The sequence below is a fragment of the Chelonia mydas genome, chromosome 7, assembly GCF_015237465.2.
Source record: "Chelonia mydas isolate rCheMyd1 chromosome 7, rCheMyd1.pri.v2, whole genome shotgun sequence".
NCBI lineage: Eukaryota > Metazoa > Chordata > Testudines > Cheloniidae > Chelonia > Chelonia mydas.
In genome coordinates, this window is record NC_057853.1 from 116,876,044 (window position 1) to 116,897,861 (window position 21,818).

General features: G+C 44.0%; 1 protein-coding gene across 1 annotated transcript in view; it reads right to left on the minus strand.

Annotated features, from left to right (window-relative positions):
• Nucleotides 1-21,818, minus strand: part of SORCS3 (sortilin related VPS10 domain containing receptor 3) — a 501,281-nt gene that overhangs the window by 149,620 nt on the left and 329,843 nt on the right. Inside the window, exon 5 of the mRNA XM_037905076.2 lies at nucleotides 14,537-14,610. Coding sequence (XP_037761004.1) covers nucleotides 14,537-14,610 — 74 coding nt within the window. The remainder of the gene's footprint in view (nucleotides 1-14,536; nucleotides 14,611-21,818) is intronic.

The window sequence follows — 21,818 nt, forward strand, 5'->3', positions numbered from 1 at the left end:
ACCATTACTACCCTGGCTATTCAGGAACCATAAGCAACCCTTGTTTCAGAACAGTTTAGAATAGTGCAGCAAATGTTGTGTGTTCTAAGTACATAACTATAATTCCATCCGTCCTTGCTCTACATCCAGGGATTCAACTCAGTCTCTACTTTCTCTCCATGCAAAGGAATATTTGGAAAGCTCATTAAATCTAAATTTTAGTTTGGAACAAAGCATTCCAAATCGGATCCACTGCACTTTAGAATACAGTCATCTAAAGATGCTCCCTTGCCTGTGTGTTTAATTCCCTTCATTTGTTGGAACATTTTCTGATGGCAAATAGAACATGGCTGATACGCTAAGGCTCAGTGATCCAGCTACTAACCGAGTCCAAGACAGAGCAGGGTGTCCCTGAAAAGCTTTGGAGTGGGAACATCATTTAATAAATTAGTGCAGTGGTATAGGAATAAAAATAAAGCTTAAATTGTCCAAAGAGGGGATGCCAGCATGCCACTTGGCACAGATGGAATGTATAGGATAAGTTGCAAGATGAGCCCATATGCTTATGGGTAAAGCGTTGTACTTTATTAATTAAGGAAGGATGGCTTGCCACATTCCCTGGTGCAGAATATCACAGAGAATCACCCTGGGACAATGTCAAACTAGCTGGAAATTAATTCACACATCAATTTATGCATTTCAGAGCGAGGCAATGTGAAGTCAGATTTGTGACTCGTCTCTTCTGGTGGCTGTTTCTCTGAGCTTCAGCCACTAACCCTAAAAGAACAATAGATTATTTCATTGTTTAAACCTTTAATCAGCAACCAAGTGAAAGAGAGAGAATAAACTACTCTGCTCCAAGATGGGCCAGAAAGTGTAAATGCATCAATGTGTCTCCTTGCCCCAAATCACGCTCAATTACCAGTTTATGCCAAGTTAAGAGTGAGACACTCATTTGTCCTGACAGCCTTAAGAGGAAAGGCAAAGGAGCCATAAACAAACAAAAAGGATTCTGGCAGTGAAGCGGGAACAGCAGAGACAGGGTCTCTTCTTAGAAACAGCTAATCAGTGCAGCAGTGATGGGTAAGAGTAAATATTACTGGGGGGAGGGGTTGCAGAGCATCACACATCCTACAGCAAGAAGGTTGATCAATCAAGGCGGGAGACAAACCCCCAAATATCGGTGATGGACATGGGATGGAAACATGCACAGCCTGGCTTAAGCCATCTCTTCCTGAGATTGACAATGATAGGAGCAAGGAGCTTGCTGAAGGAGAGATGCAAGGCATAGAATCATAGATTAGGGTTAGAAGAGACCTCAGGACGTCATCTAGTCCAATGCCCCGCTCAAAGCAGGACCAACCTCAACTAAATCATCCCAGCCAGGACTTTGTCAAGATGGACCTTAAAAACCTCTAAGGATGGAGATTCCACCACCTCCCTAGGTAACCCATCCAGTGCTTCGCCACCCTCCCAGTGAAACAGTGTTTCCTAATATCCAACCTAGACCTCCCCCACTGCAACTTGAGACCATTGCTTCTTCTTCTGTCATCTGCCACCACTGAGAACAGCCGAGCTCCATCCTCTTTGGAACCCCCCTTCAGGCAATTGAAGGCTGCTATCAAATCCCCCCTCACTCTTCTCTTCTGCAGACTAAATAACCTCAGTTCCCTCAGCCTCTCTTCGTAAGTCATGTGCTCCAGCCCCCTAATCATTTTCATGACTCTCCGCTGGACTCTCTCCAATTTGTCCACATCCCTTCTGTAATGGGGAGGGGGGACCAAAACTGGATGCAGTACGTAAGTGCACCTGTGTACGTAGTTGCGGTGCAAGCAAGCGGTGAAAAAGACATTGGTTCAGGCTGTGTGGGAGGCCAGCTGGGAACTCCAGCAGTAGGCAGACCACCATGCACGGGGATCTGAGATCAAAGACACACTCCTCAGTTCTTCATAGCTGGCAGAGGCCAGCATTCTTTGGAGGCAAGCAGCTGCTTGGACAGAGAGCAGAGGGAAATCACCTGTCAGCATTCAGTAGTAACCTCACCTGCGAGCTCGTTCAGGAGAAGTGTTATTAGGCCTACAAGCGAGCTTCATCCAGTGCGCCTCAAGCCAAGAGGGAGGACATCACCCTACAGCCTGGGTAGGTGCAAGGAGAGTAATAGATGACACACACCGGATTTGTGGGGCTGCAGAGCACCCCGGGTGGAGAGAGCAGCAGACTGGGTGTATATCTACACTGCAGTTAGATACCCGCCACTGGCCCGTGCCAGCTGACTCAGGGTTGTTTAATTGTGGAGTAGATGTTTGGGCTCAGGCTGCAGCCTGAGCTCTGGGACCCTCGAATCCAGACTCTAGCCTGAGCACGAATGTCTACACTGCAGTTAAACAGCCCCTTGGCCCAAACCCAGCTGGCATGGCCAGATGTGGGTTTTTAATTACAGTGTAGACTGTCCAGTCTATCTAGGAGTGTACATGCCCCTCCTTAATGTAGGATCTTACAAGCATTAACCAATTTTATCAACACAACACCCATGTGAAGTATTATCCCAGTCACACACAAATGGGGAACGGAAGCACAGCATAGATGAAAGGTCCATTAAAGTCTAGGGGAGTTTTTCCTTGCCCAAGGTCATACAAGGAGTCTGCAGTTAAGCTAAGAGCTGAACCCAGGTCTGCTGGAGTCCTAGGCTAGTACCCTATCCACTAAGCCATCCTCCCAACCTGAGCAGGCCCATAGCCTATGTGCTATGAGTTGGGGAACTCAATGCCATGATTACAGCTTATCCAAACTGCCTACAAGCCTAGGCCATGAACCTTGTCAGAAGCAGGTCTTTGGTTCCATGCTACAGATTTCCTTAAACTCAGTTACATGCATTCAGCTTCACCTCTGAACATAACCCAAGCCATACAGGGCACATGTCTGCCTAGTGCCTATAAACCCATGGCTCATTATCTCCTACCCATACTACAGCTTCTATGGTATAATTAAATAGCTCTGATGATCCACCATCTGCTAATCCAATTACTGCTGTACAATCATGCGGGCACAATAGCAAAAGCCACTGGCTTCCCCACCTTGTTCTAAATAACAACCTGCTAAGGGGAATAATTGAAGGAAACTCATCTAACCTAAATTACTTAAAGGAACCTGCAGTGTAGCTAATAGGATACTCCTTCCTCATCTTAGATTCTCATGTAGTTTCATGCAGGCTACACTTAACAGTGGAAGGATTAAACTAAGCTCATTCTATAGAGGAGGCTCTGGGGAATACCAAGGGAATGAAAGGACGGGAGTTTCAATTTCTTCTCTTGGTGAGAATGAATTCTGCCACATATCGCTTCTGATGAATCGTCATTTTAGAGAGTTTGTTAATTTCCAACAGGCAGAATTCATAAAGAAGGATCTCCTTATCTTTCACGGCCGTTACTGAGTGACACAAATGGATTGCATCTAAATGAGTTTAGGGACATTTTGTCTGTTTGGCCCTGATAAGAAACTGCTTACTACACAGCGTGGGTCCGACTCGGTCTGTTAAATAGAAGAACTGTTGTCTAACTTAGCGATGGGCAAACTTCAGTGAGTTCAGAAAAGCTAATCAGAATCTATCTGAACCTTCTTGGTCTAGAAATCTCGTATGGGAAATGTCTGTCGTGATATTCTGGCCACTTCCTAGTTATAGTCAAACTGGAAACATAGCAAGAAGAGCCATGGCTTGTGGTTATGACTGAGGCTCTGATTTCAACCTAAAATCACCTCTGGGGGTATTTACATGTTCTGATTATTAAGGGCTGATTCTCCATTACCACCAGTGCAAAATGAGTGTAACAAAGCTATCGGGCCAGAACTTCTGCAAGGAAAAGAATTGCCAGGAGAACACTGAAAAGGGAATTTGTTTACAAATCTAAGCACATGTTCTGGGATGGGGTTGGTGGGGGTAATGTTTGCCCAGTTCCAGTAAAAAGTAAGCCAAGATTTCCAAAAAATAGGAGCCTACAGTTAGAACTCTAAATCCTTATTTTATGTTGGATGTTCAAAAGTTCTCGGTAGCGGCCTAGCTCTGCTCCGATTGAAGTTGAAGGGAGTTTTACCAATAGGGACAGTTGGAGCAACACTGCGCACTTATGAAAATTCCACTCCTAAAACAAATGAAAAGAACTGAGAATCCAGAAACTCCCCTGGAAGTCAACTGGAAGCTACAGGGTGTTCACCGCTTGTGAAAATCGGCCCACTTGGGGCTTGTCAACACTGCATTACTCTGCACTAGAGAGGTTAAATTCTAGTGCTCGCCAGCATGTTGCACACTGACTGGCTCATGTGGACCTTGCTGGCATACATTAAAAGTTCCCCGGTGCGTGTTAATGGAGAACTGTTTGAAATGGGACTACATTAATATGCACAAGAGAACTTTTAATGTGTGCCAGCAAGATCTACATGTGCCAGCAAGGTCTACATGGGCCAACACACTACTGTGCACTAAAATCTACTCCCTTCTAGTGCAAAGGCACCGTGCAGACAAGCCCTTATTTAGGAGCCTAATGGGCATTTCGGAGACTCTCTTTAGACTCCATTTTTGAAAATCTTGGCCATAAACCTACCACACAATGACACGTATGAGAAACACACCAAAGCCACTGCTCTGGGCCCGGTCTCCATGGGGCCAGCTGGCCTGTGTGTTTCTAAACTGCATCATGTCTCCTGCTCAGAATGCACATTCCCAGGTAGCAGCTGACATGCGTCCCCCTTTGCCCGTGCAGACCTCAACGAGGTCGTCCATCAAACAAGAGTAGTGGGACATGCTTGGACCACTTGGACTCAGAAACAGAGCAATTAACAGAGTGCAGCACAAAGTAAAGTAAAGCGAAATCAGGCAAAACAAGGAATACGCCTAGATCTTGCCACCCAATGGAAGGTGTGGACTGTGCTGCTATAGACACTCCAGCAGAACGGCCTTTGCTTTGCTCCGTCAAGCTCTGATGATCCCCATCTGCCTGAGGCAGAGGCATTAATCAATGTATTAATTAAGGATTAATTAATCTCTCCGTGCCTCCTACTACAAAATATCACCAAAGATCATCCTGGGACAGTAACTGACACACTGGCAATTAATTTGTGCTTGAGTTTGTGTGCGTCGGAGAGAGGCCAAGTGGAGTTAAACACTGCAGGGAACGGGGGGAAAGGGCCTCAGCCCAGCAGGTGCAATTTTCAAGCTCCAGGTTCTAAATTTTGGGCCCTGATGATGCCAGTGTGATCCGACGTGGAGGGGACCCTCCACAGCCAAATCGTTGTCTCTCACGTAGAAGCTGCCTCCATGCCAATATTTACCTCTGACCCAGCACTCTGTGGTCTACAGAGCTACCCAGGGAAAAGGATTGGCAGGGGAAGAGGCATACATCAGCCTCCCACTGCTCCCGCATGGCTCAGGGCAGAAGGGCTCCCTCTAGGGCAGTGAGCTGCCTCTCCCCGTGCAGCAGCTGCAGACAGGAGAATCCCTGGCCCATGCGGCTATTGGGCCTGCACTGCCCAATCTCTCCCAAGGAGAACCCCTTGGAGATTTCCTCCCCAGGGTCTTCCCACAGGATGGGCTCATCAGGCCCTCTGTTTTCAGACACATGGGTGTCCACATAGAGAGGATCTTCTATGGGTGAGCAGAGTTACTCTAGATTACCACGGGGGCGAATAGAGCAGAACCTGGCCCCAGGAGCATGAAGGCCTGTAACAGGTATGAGAAGGTAATGCATTTCTGGGGCCGCAATTCTTAGCCAGGGCAGAACCTGGGTCATTCAACGGAAGGCAGCAAATTTAAAACCAATAAAAGGAAATATTTCCCACCCCCACCCACCACACTACAGACTATCAACCTGTGGAACTCAATGCCACAATATACCTCAACCAAGAGTTTAGCCGAATTATAAACCAAGGATTGGATGTCTATATGGATGAGAAGATCCAGAGTTACGTTAGTATGGATTTAATAGAAAGGATATAAACGCTCATGCTTCAAGAAATAAGTGAGGATTTAGGAAGAAAATTTCCTTATGGGGAAGTTAGTCCAAAATCTCCCACTTCAGGTTTTATTGCATCTTCCTCTGAAGTAGCTGGTACTAGCCATTTTTGGAGACAGGATATTGGAGGAAATGGACCACAGAGCTGATACCATATTGCCATCCCTATGTTCCTTTTAGGAATTACATATGATTTGTACCATGGAGACTTATTTAAATGTATTTCCCCTAGCAATCACACTTGTTTCTTGTGGCCATTCTGCTTTCTTTGGTAAAACAGCTTTAAAACAAAAAACCTATAACACTTCCAACGGCATGGAGTACATGAGAGCTTGTGAAAAAAAAGTTCTAAATGGGATTTAAAACACACAATATTTATCCCAGAGACCTCGCATAATGCATTTAAGAAGATCATCATAAAACTATATATTCATGCAACAAAAACCTTTGAGTACTTTTTCGGTGCATCAGCTGCTACTCAGAGCTTGAACTGTTAGTGACTAACTCACATACCAAATTCCTTTATTCTTAGGTTCTTATGTTCCTTTTATAAATTGAAGCTGCTATTCATCTGAGGGGATAAAAATGCACCAGAAACCAGCAAACATCTTTGATTTTGGCCCCTACATAAACTGCAAACAACTTTGGTATATTATCCAACCAGTGTTGTTGAGTTGTTGTGGATTGGTGGCTGGTTTTTGGTTTGTTTTGGCGGGAGGGAGGAAGGTTTTTTTGTTTGTTTTCGTCTGGTTTTTTGCAGGCTTCCCAGATGAAACTATTTCTGTCAAGATTCTGCCCTGGGCCAAATTGGTTACAAAACCCTGGACCACATTTGCAAAATGGGAAATGTAGCAAAGACATAATCTTAACTGAAACTGACAACTTGACGTTCATGTCCAAGTGGTCTCTCCATAGCAGCCCCTGGATGGTTTCTCAGGCACAAAAAGTGAAGTTGTTTCCTTTTCAGAGAAGCATGGAGTTCTCCTGGGTTATCTCCCGCTGCTCTCCCTCAAGTGCTGATTCATCATTACAGCAGTCACATGCCCTGACAGTCTAGACCCTATGTAAACAGGGGGCAGCCCCTCAGCTGGAGTAAACTGACATAGCTGCATTGATGGAGCTATGCTGATTTCCACCGTCTAGAGGATCTGCCCCAGGGCTTCTGCCACATCCCAAGCTTTCCTGGCAAGGGTGTCTCTCTTCCAGTCTTTGGCTATATGGCGGATTATTAATGAGGGCACGCCTCCCACCAACAAACGCAGATGTCCACCATTTCCCAGCATGCTCACATCGGACTCAGTAATGTCAATGTTTGTAATCCTATCACGCTTTACCAAGAACAACCCTTACAAGTTGGGGGATGGGGGGGGAGGAAGCAGGAGGAGGAAAATGTCAAGTCTGTGAAAAAATGTGTATGGCCAAAAGGAAAATATAAAATAAATCTTCCTCCAAGGTTACCCCAAATATGCCAGGCACCATCATAAACATCTGATCAAAATAATGCAAGAGTATTGGCTATGCTGTCTATACTGTATATCGTATAAACCAGAGACTGGGAAGCAATGTTTACTCTGTGCTGACTATGGCAGAGCAAGAGAATTAGGAGTCTGAACACGTTGGTTAGATTCCCACCTCCGCCACTGACATACAAGGCAACTTTAGACAAGTCTGTTTGGGCCAGATTCTCTGAGACACTAAGTCAAATAAGCTCTGAAAATCAGGCCCCCAACTCTCAGTGACTCAGTTTTCCCACCTTTAAAATGGGAAGGATAATTCGAAAGCTTTCTGCTGTGAGGTTTAATTCATTCCTGTGTCCTTAGAAGTAATCATAGGAACAGAGAAATGTAGGACTGGAAGGGACCCCAAGAGGTCATCTAGTCCAACCCTCCCCCCCATGCTGAAGCAGGATTAAGTATACCTCAGTACCTTAACATGCTGTTAAGGAAACACTGCAATAAATGCAGGTATAGTTAAAAATATCTCCCCAAACCCAGAGCTACCTTTGCAGAAACTAAGGACAACTTAGGCTAAAAATTTCACATTAGGGCTCTGGTGGGTTCAACCCAGCACTTCAGGTTTATGATAGCACTCGTCCTGTGATGGAAACACAGCCATATTATGCATAAATGCAGTGATGGAATTATTCCATTTATCATGTAGCACGAGGACAAAGTTATTTTAACTCAGAAATTTCTAATGCAGGATTATTTAATAGTCAATTGACATTTATAAAACTATGTTTTCTTAACGCTAGAATTGGCTGTAAAAACTCAAGTGATGTTTTCCCAGCACTATATAACGACACCATCTGGTAGTTAGCGATTAGTGGGTTTTCAAGAGACACACAATTTTGAAATGATCATTTTATTGCTGGCTAACGTATCAGGCATGCCAAGGAAAGCTCACCTTTGGTATGTCCAATAGGCCCTCATTGGACTATAAAACTGACACAGTACCAGGGCTGTCCTCCTTGGAGCTGGGACATTTCCAAGCCCCACTGGACACTACAGAGAGAACTGAGAAGTGATCCACCAACATTTGCTTATTTCTAGATCCGACCCCAGATCATAAATTTTAGAAGCATTCAGGTAATGCTCCCCCGTCCCCCAAGTTATCTTCCTCATTCACACAACTCAGTCAGTATTTTCCTGATGGACTCGGGCTACAAGCTCAAAAATACAGCAAAAAGGGCCCTTGCCACTATTTCTGCCTCAGCACAAGCAAAACAAGGACTGAAAATCTCACAATAAAGCCAGTTCTCATGAGACCATCTGACAAGCATCACACTCTTGGGTGTTTGTCTCAAACAACCGTGAACTCCCAATCTCGGGAACCTCTGCCCAGCCTCTGGCCAACCACAGTTCACTTCTTCTCACCCCAGAGGCCATGTTAACACCACAATGAGCTGGCCTGTGTATTTGTGCACTGCTTCCCTCTGCTGGATGGGCTCTGAGCTGCTCATCTGTGTGTCACAGACCCTACACTGCCCAGAGATTCTCCTTTAGCTCAAGCGGCAGGGGCCAGTTTCACCCCTGCTGTAGAGTTAAAAATGACTGTGGGGTGGAGTGAGTGAGTGACAATCACAAAGTTCCAAGGTAGCTAGAGATTTATTTCAGTGCCACAGAAAGAAGAAAGTATAATCCGACGGAGGGAGAATGAGCAAAACAGCTGGTGCCTTTAGCACCATTTGTTATAAATTCAATACCGTTTCCCCTACTGCTTGTTAAAAACAAAGCGAAATCTAAGATAAGTGAGATCTGAAATGTTGCTCTTCGAAAAGAGAAGCGTGTCCTATTTTCCTCCTCTCCCCATCCCTCCCCCCTCTTCCCTGCTGGCCTTTTCCATTCAGTTCCTTTGTCATGAGTGTGCACTTCAGTGTCCTTTACAAACTGGGCGTGTTCCACCTTCTCAGTGCTTCAAATCTCCCTGTATCCATCGGAAATGCTGCACATGCTAAATCCAGTCCCCCCACCATCCCCCCGGAGCCTCTTCCGGTTGTTCCTGGCTCCAATTTGACAGTTTCACCCAAATTATTTGATGGCATCTCTTAAGACCGCAGAACAGAGGGAGGGTGGCAAATGACTAAATATGACAGGTGAAGGGGGGAGGGATCCCCGCAACAGCCTCCTATTGCTTGCTGTTCCCCGAGGTGGAGAGTGGCAGAAACGAATGGGCCCACAGGTGAAGCGAACGCTGGGGCAGTGCCGAGAAAGTTTGCTACTTCAGACACAGACTGTGCCTTCCACAAAGAGCGTTTTCTGCTGTGTGTGTGCTCTGAAAATATAAGCAGGCTCTCCAGGGATGGGTGGATGGGAAAACAATACGTACAACTGTTCAGCTGACCAGCCAGTAAATGCAGGATACCATAAGGAATTCCCTCTTTTAGGGACTTAAGTGCCAACAGGATGAAGGAATTTATAATCCACTGAAACGTCTCTTAACCCTTTACTGACTGATTTGTTTTTAGTCTCGTTGATGTCCCAGTATGGCCCCGTTATTGTAGTGTTTGAGTACCACACTACCTTGAATGTATTTTTATCTCACAAAACCCCTCTGAGTCAGGGCAGAGCTATTGGCCCCACTGTGCAGATGGAAACAGGAGGCACAGAGAGGCTAAGTGACTTGCCAGAGGTCACACGGGAAGGCTGTGGTCACCCACAGACTTGAAGCCAGGCCTCCCAAGTCCTAGGCTAGTGGACAACCATCGGACAATCTGGCCTCGCCGCCCTTTTGGTACCAAAGCCCCAATTCAGCACAGCACTTAAGCAGGCACTTACTTTTAAGCACAGGTTTAAGTCCCATTGACTTCAAGTGCTTAGCTGACTAGGGATGGGATTACTTAGTACTGTATAAACCACATGTTTTACTGAAGAAACTATTTCCCCAATATTTTACAGTGTACAAAACATAATGTGGGAATGGGTTTTTGTATCCCTCCATCTGGAAAGGCAGGTGCCTTAGTTACCATGAATTCAACAGAACAAGGCTCAGAAGTAGCCATGAAAACTTATAAAACTGAACTCAAATAGTCTCTCTTTACCTAAAAATGGCACAGATTTAAAGATGATTATCTTGGGCTGTTCCAGGGATAGGGCCACAATGGAATATGGGAAACTCTGCTACCCATTTCTACCAGCTCCCATTTTTAGCCCCATTGGGGTCCTGAGACATTAAAGACTTTCAAGCCATAAGGACATATGGAGGTCACATGTGGATACCTTTCCTCATGCTGAGGACCACCTTCCTTCCCAAGTTGTGCTAATCAATTCAATGAGACAACATGTATGATATGAGTAAGGGTATCAAAATCTAGTCCTTTATAAGGCAATAGCCCAGACCCGAACTCAGCCCCAAACCTATGGGCTTGTGAAATTCTAGAGCTTGTGTTACACAGGAAGCCAATTCAGATCATCAAAATAGTCCCTTCTGGCCTTAAAATCTATCAATATGGAAACTCCTGGGCATGGGACAGGTGTAATTATTTGGGAAGATATCACACAGTAGATGGGAGAAAGATGAAACCTCTCTGGGTTAGGGTGATTTATTCTATACAACAGCAGGTTATAGTTTTGCAAATGTGCGGTGGCTCTGGACAGTTGAAAGTGTCTTGACAAAGCTGCTGAAGATTTCACCATCTGATGTAAGAGGCTTATCCAAGCCCTGTTAATAAAAGATTCTGAGGAACCCAAATTTGCAACTACTGCTAAGGACTAACTTAGGCATCTCTTTGTTGCTGTTATTTCACGTCTCCTGGAAGCTTCAAGTAACACAATCTGGTGACTTGGCTTTTTACCCGACAGTGGAACCCAAAGAGCCGCGGCTTATGTTCCTCTGAAACTTAAAAGGTCCTTTATATTCATGTTCTACCCACTGCATGTAGTAATAAAAAAACCGCACAAGCTCCCAAAGCTCCTTTCGTTTTTTCTTCTTCCCCACACACAGCTTACAAGCTCAGAACAACAATCACAGCTTGCAGCATAATAAAAAAGAACTCAAACAGCCAAGAGGAGTTATTATATTGCAGGGTTTCAATATCCCTGACCCTGGCATTACGATAAGGTGGTTCAAATCTTGCCCACTGTGCGAACAACCTAATTTGTTCTCTTGGAAAGTTTATCGTCACTGGGATTCTGCTGCCTGTGAGTGGAAAAAAGCTTTCTCGCCACTCTTTCCAGTAACCAATGACCCTCTGTATTTCTGAACAAGGAGGAGACATCTGAAATGGGAATTCCATATAATGCACCTGCTCACGTTTTGGGGTTAGGTGCCTTTTATTGCTCTGATAAGGTTGTCACCTTTATATATAATGCTGCCACTAATTAGGGTGGTGGACTTTACCTGGTCCTCTCTAATTATACTCATAGTGCAGCTATTCTTTTATAAAGGTGATGGCTTCCTCTTTGATGAGAGACACCCACAACTCGCTCCTATCCAGAACCAAGCAAAAAAGCAAACCCTATTCCCTCTAAACTGTCTGTACACACTCCCAGTCCCGACCTTCCTTGTCAGCCTCCAACTCCCATGGTCCTTCTGGACTACAAGTCCCAAGATCCTCTTCGGGTAGGCTGAACAAGGCTATGATGTAAAAGGACAGTACACCCTATCACAGACAGTATTTATTAAAGATGATTAAAAATTAAGATAAAAACATGTTTTGTTTTGTTTTTAATTTCAAAGTTATTTCCAATTGGCAGGGTTTCAACTAGAATGGTTTTAAAAAAATTTGAAAAGCAAAATCTAACCAAAAATGTTATTGATAGGGCTGATCAAAAATTATCCCGCTGAACTGTTTTTTTATTTTAAAAAAATGGATTTTTCACCAAAATGAAAATCTTTCAGGAAGGTGTCTGCTTCCCACAGAAAATGTTGACTTTTGTTTGAAAAAAAACCAAGACTTTTGGCTGAATAATTTTCAATTTTTTGGTTTTTCAACAAAAAAGTAGACCCTTTCTGTGGAAACTTTTAACAAAAATAAATGTTTTTGTTTTCATTTTTTGAAATATTCTCCATAGCAAAATAACGATTTTCAACCACCTCTAGTGATTGAAACATTTCATTTACTGGCTATAACCGACAGATATCCACTATCTTGGCCAGCGCTGGGGATTGAACCAGTGACTCCAGAGATAAAAGCCTGAGCCTCTTCATTTTAAGATTAAAAGCTAGCCTCTGCACTTGGGGGCTGTCAGAGTCACATCCTCAGGAGCGTAACACGTACACTGGCCGGTAGGTTACGTAAACATCAACAGAACAGAGCAGGAGTGGAGGAGATGAAGTGGAATTTTGAAACTGAAGCAGTTAAGATATAGGCTTATGTGAAGGTTAATTGGGGCAGGGTGAAGGCAGGAGAACCCCCAGGTTTGGAGGCCAAATAAATGGAGACAAGAAGCTGTTTTCAACCAGAGATCATTACATTAAATTGAAAGGGCTTCTTCCTTTGGTCCTGGGGTCAGTCTTGTTCCCAGATCAGCTTCAAAAAGACTCTCAACAGCTTAATCCTCCCTTGATGGAAATACTAGACTCAGGGAGTAAGAGGACACCCCGTCCACCATCATCCCATGGCAGGTAACCTTGAGAAAAAGGGATATTTTTCAAGACAGTCTATGTGATTTAGGAGCCTAAATCTCATTTTCAAAAGTGACATAGGGCCAGATAGCATTTAGGCACCTAAAGATGCCGATATGTGCTTAGTGGATTTTTCAAAAGCTCCCAAATGCCTATCTGCATCTTTAGGCACCCAAATGCCATTAAAAACCAATCCAGCTAGTTCCACTGGGAATTCAGCACCTAACCTGCATAGGTGCTTTTGAAATTCCCAATAGACACCTATCTGCATCTTTGGATACCTAAATACAGTACCTCTGAAATGGTACTTCGGCAGCTCGGTCCCATTGATTTTCAATGAGACTCAGGCTCTGATGTACATAATTCTCTTTTGAAACTGGGACTTAAGCTCCTAGGTCACCTAATGACAGATTTCAGAGTAGCAGCCGTGTTAGTCTGTATCCGCAAAAAGAAAAGGAGGACTTGTGGCACCTTAGAGACTAACACATTTATTTGAGCATAAGCTTTCATGAGCTACAGCTCACTTCATCCAGATGCTCACGAAAGCTTATGCTCAAATAAATTTGTTAGTCTCTAAGGTGCCATAAGTCCTTCTTTATTTAGGTCACCTAAGTGCTTTTAAATTTTTTTACCCCTCACCACCAAACCCCTCAGCCACTTAGGGTTTGTCTACACTGCAAAGAAAAAACCCACGGCACTGAGTCTCAGAGCCAAGGTCAGCTGACTCGGGCTCCTGGGCCTCGAGCTGTGGGGCTAAAAATAGACGTTTCCTCTTGGGCTGGAGCCCCAGCTCTAAAACCTGGAGATGGGGGAGTCTCCCAGAGCCCAGGCTCCAGCATGTCTACACTGATATTTTTAGCCCCGCAACCTGAACCCCATGAGCCAGAGTCAATCGACCCAGGCTCTGAGACTAGGTGACATGGGTTTTAATTTGCGGTGTAGATGTATCCTTATTCCCCAGTTATATGATGATAAAAATACATTCTAACACATAATAAACACCTAGCATGCTCTTTAATTAGCACATTGATTCTGTTTAAAACCCCCTCCCCCCAGTCACCCAGCACACAACAGAATGGAAAGACTCAATAGCAGCGTTATTCACAAGTTTCAAGAGAATTGGTATGTTTTTTTCGTTGAAGCACCAGCTCCTGGAGTCAGGTGATTATGTGAGACTCTCAGCACTCTTTTTTTTAAAATAATTTTCTAACTCTCGAAGTTGTGGCTTTAAAGGCTTGAAAATATGATCCTTCCCCCATGCTAAGGCTATGACACCATAAGATGCATTAAAAACTCCAAACTTTTTAAAAAGAAACTCCTAAGTCAATCTCAGGATTTTTAGGACCAAACTCATGAATTTTGATACCTGGGTTTGGCAGAACAGCAATAATTCTCGATCCTGGGCCCCTCAGAGCCTTCTTCAGTGTGTGATGAACACAAACATGCGATATTGTCTGCACAACACAAGAGGAGCTTGATGGACCACTCACCAGTAAAACCTGTTTGGAGTGATCCGCTCATGCATCAGCTGCCAGCGTCTTCCAAAATCCATAGAGCTATACATCTGAAAGACAAAATGAAAGGAACAAGAGTATAAATAGCAGGAAAAGGAGAGTGATTGTTGCCCCAACAGGGATTAAAATCGTCTCCGAGCTCCCCAAGGTCACAGGATAGCTAGATTGATAATGCAGGGCTACATCGTTAACTAAGGAGTACTGCAGAAAGGGATCTGGGGTTTACAGTGGATCAAAAACTAAATATGAGTCAACAATGTAATACAGTTGCAAACAAAAGAGAACATCATTCTGGGATGTATTAGCAGGAGCATTGTTAGCAAGACACAAGCAGTAATTCTTCCACTCTATGCAGCACTGACAAGGCCTCAACTGCAGTACTGTGTCCAATTCTTGGCACCACACTTCAGGAAAGTGGACAAATTGGAGAGCAACAAAAAATGACTGACAGTTTAGAAAACATGATCTATGAGGAAAGATTGAAAAAACCTGTGTGTGTTTAGTTTGGAGAAGAGAAGACTGATGGGAGAAATGATAACAGTCTTCAAGTGCACAAAAGATTGTTATAAAAAGGAGTGTGATAAATTGTTCTCCTTAACCACTGAGGACAGGACAAGAAGCAATGGGCTTAAATTGCAGCAAAGGCAATTTAGGTTAAACATTAGGAAAAATGTCCTAACTATTAGGGTAGTTAAGCCCTAGAACAAATTACCTAGGGAGGTTGCAGTTGTTGGAGGTTTCTAAAAACAGGTTCGTCAGGGATGGTCTAGCTCAGTGCAGGGGACTAGACTAGATGATCTATCAAGATCCCTTCCAGTCCTATATTTCTATTAACCGCACGGCTAGAGACAAATTAAGACACTATGCCCTCCTCTCAAATTTTACCTTTGAGGTTCACAACCAGTGTTAACTTTCTTCCTCCCTTTAGTCCCTGCAACACCCTCTTCACACATCTCTGTGCTTCCTGATTTCAGCTGTCAACACACTCACTCATATTGCAATACCAAAAAGCAGGTGGTTCCCATGTTTTTTTCAGCCTACAGAAAGCATCTGAAATCTCACCACAAAACGCTTATTCTTTAAAGATTTCCAGCTGGATTTTGCCTACTCCTCAGGGACAGGTTAGGAGGGTGAAAAGCCCATTTATTTTTAAATGGAGCAATATACTTTTTTGTTTTATATACAGCCTGAAATACTACGGTGACTGATTACATATAAATTCCTAAAATTAAATTAGATTAAAAATAGATTAGATAGCTCAACTCTGGAGGCATAGGTAGCAACGAAAGCTGAAGTCACATTGTGAGTTGCATATAGGTAGGAATTCAGTCCTTTCCTTATGTATGAAATACAATGTGTAATAGCCCCAAATTTACAACTCTTAGGGCAAGGCCTACATCTTCAGAAAAGCTAGAAGTCAATCTAGTCAGTAGTTTAGGTCTTAGAGGCAGCTAACAATGGCTCCTTTTAAAATTTAAACTTGCAGTCTAATGTTTCTTTGGTTCCTCATAGCTAACAAATGGCTGAGTTGTAATAAGTCCAAAGTTTCCATCTAGGTCTAGACTAAATGTCAGATGTAGGTTAGTTTTATAAACATCCTACCCACCATCACAATCTATTCCCTTTCTATACAAGTCTACAACCACCCACCATCCAATTACTTAAAACTTACAGAACACAGGCAAGCTTTACTCCAGCCTTAAATTACTCAGGTGTGTAGGAAATACATCTGATTTTAAGAACTATCTATTAGCTTTAGTGTAAAGTAGACAAGTAAGAAACAGCAGACTCTTTTGAACAGGGAGAAAATAATAAATTCTGTTTGAATAGAACACAATTATGTTGAACTTTGATTACAGAGAACGTGTGCGTGGATAAGAAGTGTTAGGGAATTGTTTGTATGACAGGCAGAAGAGGGAAATATTATAGAGATGGAGAGACTATATGTTGGTAATCTCGAAATCGTAGATCCTTAATGGAAAAATTATATGGTTGGAGTTAAGGTTGTGTGTCTGAGCTCTGTTTTTGAGTAATTGGATTTGTGGACTGGAGGCAGGTCCAGCTTCATAGCGGAAGGAATTACATCCCGGTGATGGGTAGGACAGAATTGTTAGGGTGAGAAGATAGCAAGTGCAAAAAATCGGGACGGGGTGGGGGGTAATACGCACCTATATAAGAAAAAGCCCCCAAAATCAGGACTGTCCCTATAAAATTGGGACATCTGCTCACCCTAAGAATTGTTACTATGTATTGTTATGTATGATTGTGACAATAAGTAATATGCAGGAGCAGCAAAAGGTCCCTAAAAGTGGGGAGGCCATCAGAGTGGGAAGAGGCGGGCGGAGCAGGTTGAGAGAAGGGGTTGAGTGGGGGCAGGGCCTGGGGTGGAGTATGGGTTGAGCACCCCCCTGGAACTCAGGAAGTTGGCACCTCTGGAGGTTTGGCAAACATATTGATTCCTTTGGAGTCTCTATTTTCCTTTTTGTCCACAAGCACTTCTTTTCTTGTACGGTCCCACCCCAACATGGCTACGGACAGCTCAGTGGCAATAAGCACCTCTCATTGGCACTACTCATCTGCCCTACAGTGACTCCGTCAAAGAGCTTCTTTCTGTCTATTAAGCCAAGAGCCACAGACCAGCTGCTGAGTATTTTCTCCTCCTTTGAATTAGATCTCAGATTGACTGGTGGTAGAAGGATTACATTGAATTTGTAGCCTTGAGGCTGATTCAGATAAGAGATCAGAAGGATACTATTCATTTGGGGCTCTTTGGATTATTTATTTCTCTCTTTATATTTAGGGTCCAGCATGAATGTTAACCAAGAGTAAATCATTGAGACGAGGGACTGTCTAGTAGTGGAAGAGACACAGCAAGCCACCAAAAGGTCTCTTTGATCCACTTCGCTTCCTCACAGCTTGTGTGTCATTATTTATTGATGCAAATATAAAGGTTAATGTTGAATTACTGAATAAAACACAGTAAAATAAAGGGTTTTTGCAAGCATAAAAAAAAGATCACGCAGGCTTGTGTCTTCTGTTCACCTTGTTTTGGGAGATCAGAGGTGCACTTTAGAAGGGATGACAAATTAAGTGGCAATGACAATAGATTACAATAGAGATTAATTTGCCCTGCGGTTTTATGCAGGGTAATGAAAGAAAATCAGGTCTGTTTGGTGCAAACGTCTGTATATACATGTTTTCCCACGTCCCTTTAACAACTAATAATAGTTGGCACTTGCACCACCCCTTTCATCCAAAGAGCTCGGGTCATTTTAAAGACAATGATTAAACCTCACAGCATTGTGGCCCAGATGCTCAAAGCTATTGAGGCACCTACCTGCCATTGAGCCCCCATCCATCCATCCAACCCATGCTGCACCTTAAGTGCTTTGTTGAATAGGGATAGACCTGAGCACGGGTCTACACGGTTCTCCGAACTGGGACCTTTGTGAGGTAGGGCAGTACCATTCTCCCAGTTTTACACACTGGTTTTGACTCATCTGACACAGGGGCTCAGAGCGGTTAAATGACTTGACCAAGGTCCCACACTGACTCAGGGTGAGACCCTGAAACAGAAGGCAGGAGTCCTGATTCCCAGTCATGTGATCTAAGGCTCAGATTTTAAAAACAAACCAACTCAGCACTGAGCAGCCAGCATTCTGTGCAAAATGTTTGGTGTTGGACAACATGGCCCCTCAGCTGGCCACCTCCTCAGCTGGTGTCGATTTACTCATCTGGTACCAATTCTACTCAAATAAGTATATTTGGTACACCAACAGTCAGACGGGTATTCTACTCCCTGGGAGTAGGGAGTTTTGGCTGGCATACCCAGAGAAGGGGGAGAGCCAGGAAGGTAGGAAAGACTCGGGAGAAAAGCCACAAGGGATAGGATAGGGCAGACCTTGGCTGATGTGTAGAGGGTCCCTGAGCTGGAGCCAGAGTAGAAGGTGGACCCTGGTTCCCCTAACAGCCACTGGGGAAGTGGCACAGACCAGACAGTAGAGAGCAGACTGCCTGGGACAGTTTGCCCTGAAAGACTATGATCCCACAGAAGGGGAGGACAATAGTGACCTGGTCAGAAGGCCAAGTCACAAAAAAAGGAAGCTGAAACTCCTGGAGCAAGTGGGGCCACAGGGCGAGGCAGGACAGGTGAAGAGGCCACAAGAGGAGGGTGCAGGAGATAATTCCCAGAGCGGCCAGGAGGAGGCTCCACCTGGTGGGCGGTGAGCGAACCCCACGACAAGGGGGCGTTATCCTCTGTGTTTTGTAGCACACCGTGCACACTGGCAATGCTCTGTAAATAACCATGTCAGCCGTTTCAAAGGAAGGAGGGATTGTTGTTTTCCTCCAGCCAAATTCCACCTGAAAAGTGTCACCAGCACAATTTAACAAAGCTGAGTTTCAGGGCACAAGTTGTTTCCTTTTTGTTTTGTTTTTGTTTTCCCCATTAAATCATGCAAAATTACGAGAAGCTGATTTTGTTCATAATGGGCTCACCAGCTTCAGAGCGGAAGTGGGATGCTCAGACACTTTGGAAATTCTTCTCCTGGAGAGAGGATGGGAGAGTGAACAATGAGAAAAAAAACATATTTACCTGCGTACGTGCCTCCTTCCCCTATAGACACATATGTTCTTTGTGTGCTGGGAGGAGGAGGAGAGCAGAATAGCAAAATGGAGGCTGCAGATGTAACTGAAGATGGAGGAAAGAAAAGCAAAGAAGCCATGGCTTAGATGTACTTTACCTTGGTTATCACAGTATGAGATGCATTGGAAATGCCATAGATAGAGTGAATAGGAGTGGCGTTTTCAGCATCCTACTAAATACACGGGATGTGGGAATAAAGATAGCTACGGTATATGTAGGCATTCTTGCCCAAACACAAGGGTAGAATCAGGATCAGAAAGCCTAAGCACACGGGAAGAATATGTTTCCAAATAAAATCAGATGTTCTTTCATACTAGGAAACCAGGTGATGAAGTGGCCAGCACAAACATCTGGAGAGAATCCATTCAAAAGTGTTCTGGCCAGCTGCCAACCCTGGAGCACAATCAGATCTGGCAACTCCTGATATCAGATAAAGCATGCAAGAACAGCAGGACTAGATGCACTTCAAGTAATAATTTATGTATTATACACATAATTAGGCTTCCCACTAGATGTAAATACAATCAGCTGATTGCAGAAAGCTGAGCTCATATCAGTCCACTAGGTTCTTTCTAGAAGGAGTCGGCTTTACAATTCACATCAGAGCAAGGGAGAGAGTACTGGAGGCTGGGGATAAAGATAGAAGAGGAGGGACGTCTTTGCTGATAATGAAAAGACTGGAACAGTGTTTTGCTGATACTATTTTTGAACCCTATTTTTGAACCTGTGGTGTTCCTCCTGCAAGTGACTGTGCAGCATGTCCCATTAAGATGCGGGTTTGAGTTCCCTAGCTTCGCTCGTGGTAGCATTAGGGGCTGCCACTTTTCTGACTCTGTCCACCTCTGTCAAAGTAATTATGCCATAATGGGATGCCACTGGTATCATGATACTGAGATGGTGTAAAACAAATTTGGACCATGTTTTAATAACTGAGGCCTAGAAGGCCTACTTTAATTGGTTCGCCTAACTGGTAACAAAGTGGGTAAAGGTTCATGGATTGTCACAGGGTTTGTTATATAAAACTGTTTAAGAGAAGATATGAGGCGAGACAGAAAGCTTGAATTAATTTGAACTGAAAGGATTTGCTGGTACGCCTCTTGTTAAGATTATGACCGGTCAATAAGAGGAGTAAAGGATCAGAAACCAGTGAACCGAAATTGGTATGTCAGAAATTAGGGCTAATTGAAGGACAAAATAACAGGAGGATGGATTATTCCACCCATCGCCTTTGTGGGCCCCTTAAAAAAGAGACTCTGAAAAGAAAAAAAAAAAGTTTGCCAGCACTGTGAGTGCAACAGAAGGATTTGTTGCCGTGACACCAGAGCTTGATGCTCCAGCGGAGAGGTAACCCACACACTGCCTGGGTGTGGTGTTCTGTCCCCTCGAGTGGCACTGAGACCACTGAGAGGGAGAGAGAGATATTAAGGAGTTTGTTCTACAGCCTTAGCTAAATATGGCTTTTTGCTCCTGCAGTAGAGGCTCATGCGTTTAGCTCCAGAGGTCCCAGGTTCAATCCCGTCCGCTGACAACCAGGGTCTGTCGATGTTACAGAGACACTTGACCATCATCGCTGCACTAGCAAGGACCTCAACATGATACAGGTGAAATCTTGCTCAGCCTTCCCCTCCCTTGTTTGCTCCTTTCTGCCCCTCCTATTCTCCTTCTCTCTCTCTCAGCTCTTCACCTAATCCTGAAATCACCTGTACTGCACATGGTGAGATGAGATGACCCATCCAGCTCTGGCTAGCCTCAGAATCAGGGAAGGAGAGGGACCTGACCAGACCAACCAGATGCTGTCTCTGGATCAGCGAGGTGAGCCAGGGTCCAGAGCACCAGCTAGCGTGGCTGGTTAGTCAGTGCAAAGCATCCATCTGTGACTGACCAGCCACCCTGTGTCCTGAGAACATCAACAAAAGCCATATATCCCCCATCTTTACTATCCTCTCTTCTGTGCCTGTCAATTTTGTCTAAAGCAGGAAAGTGACAATTATTCCCGATTCAGAATTGAACACCAGAATTAACCCTTTCTTCCCCACCAAGGACTGTTTCACTGAATAAGAGATGTTAACCAATATCCACTGTATCCAAAAAGGGACTTTGATCGGTTTTGATTACGCTTGTTTTGTTTTGCACAATCAATTTCAGTTTCAATGCTCTTGCCTCATTTTGATTCTTTTCCTTTAGTGTGTTTCAATCAATACATTTCTAACCTTTGGCATGAATTTTATAGTGTGTTTGCCATGCTACTAAGCAGGCTGAGGACTCCATATACCAGATCCCAGACCTTGCTTAACACTGTTTAATGCTGGACAGTGACTGGGTTATGTTAACACCTTTAGCATATATATTACATCTAAATTAATACCACTATACTTAATTTTCCTACAAATTAGGATGTGAGACAGAGCATTGGAAAACAAGAGCCATAGGTATGCAGCCATCTTAGATAGGGTGTACCAAGGGAGAATCCTTTGAGATTAATGCCTGGAAATGCACTTCTACAGTTTCTTTTCAACCAAATAGCATGAGATGAAGAGAGTGTCACCAAGCAAAGGACAACATAGGCCAAAGCTCAGCATTTAGCAGTACTTTGCACTTCTATTCCATGTTCTA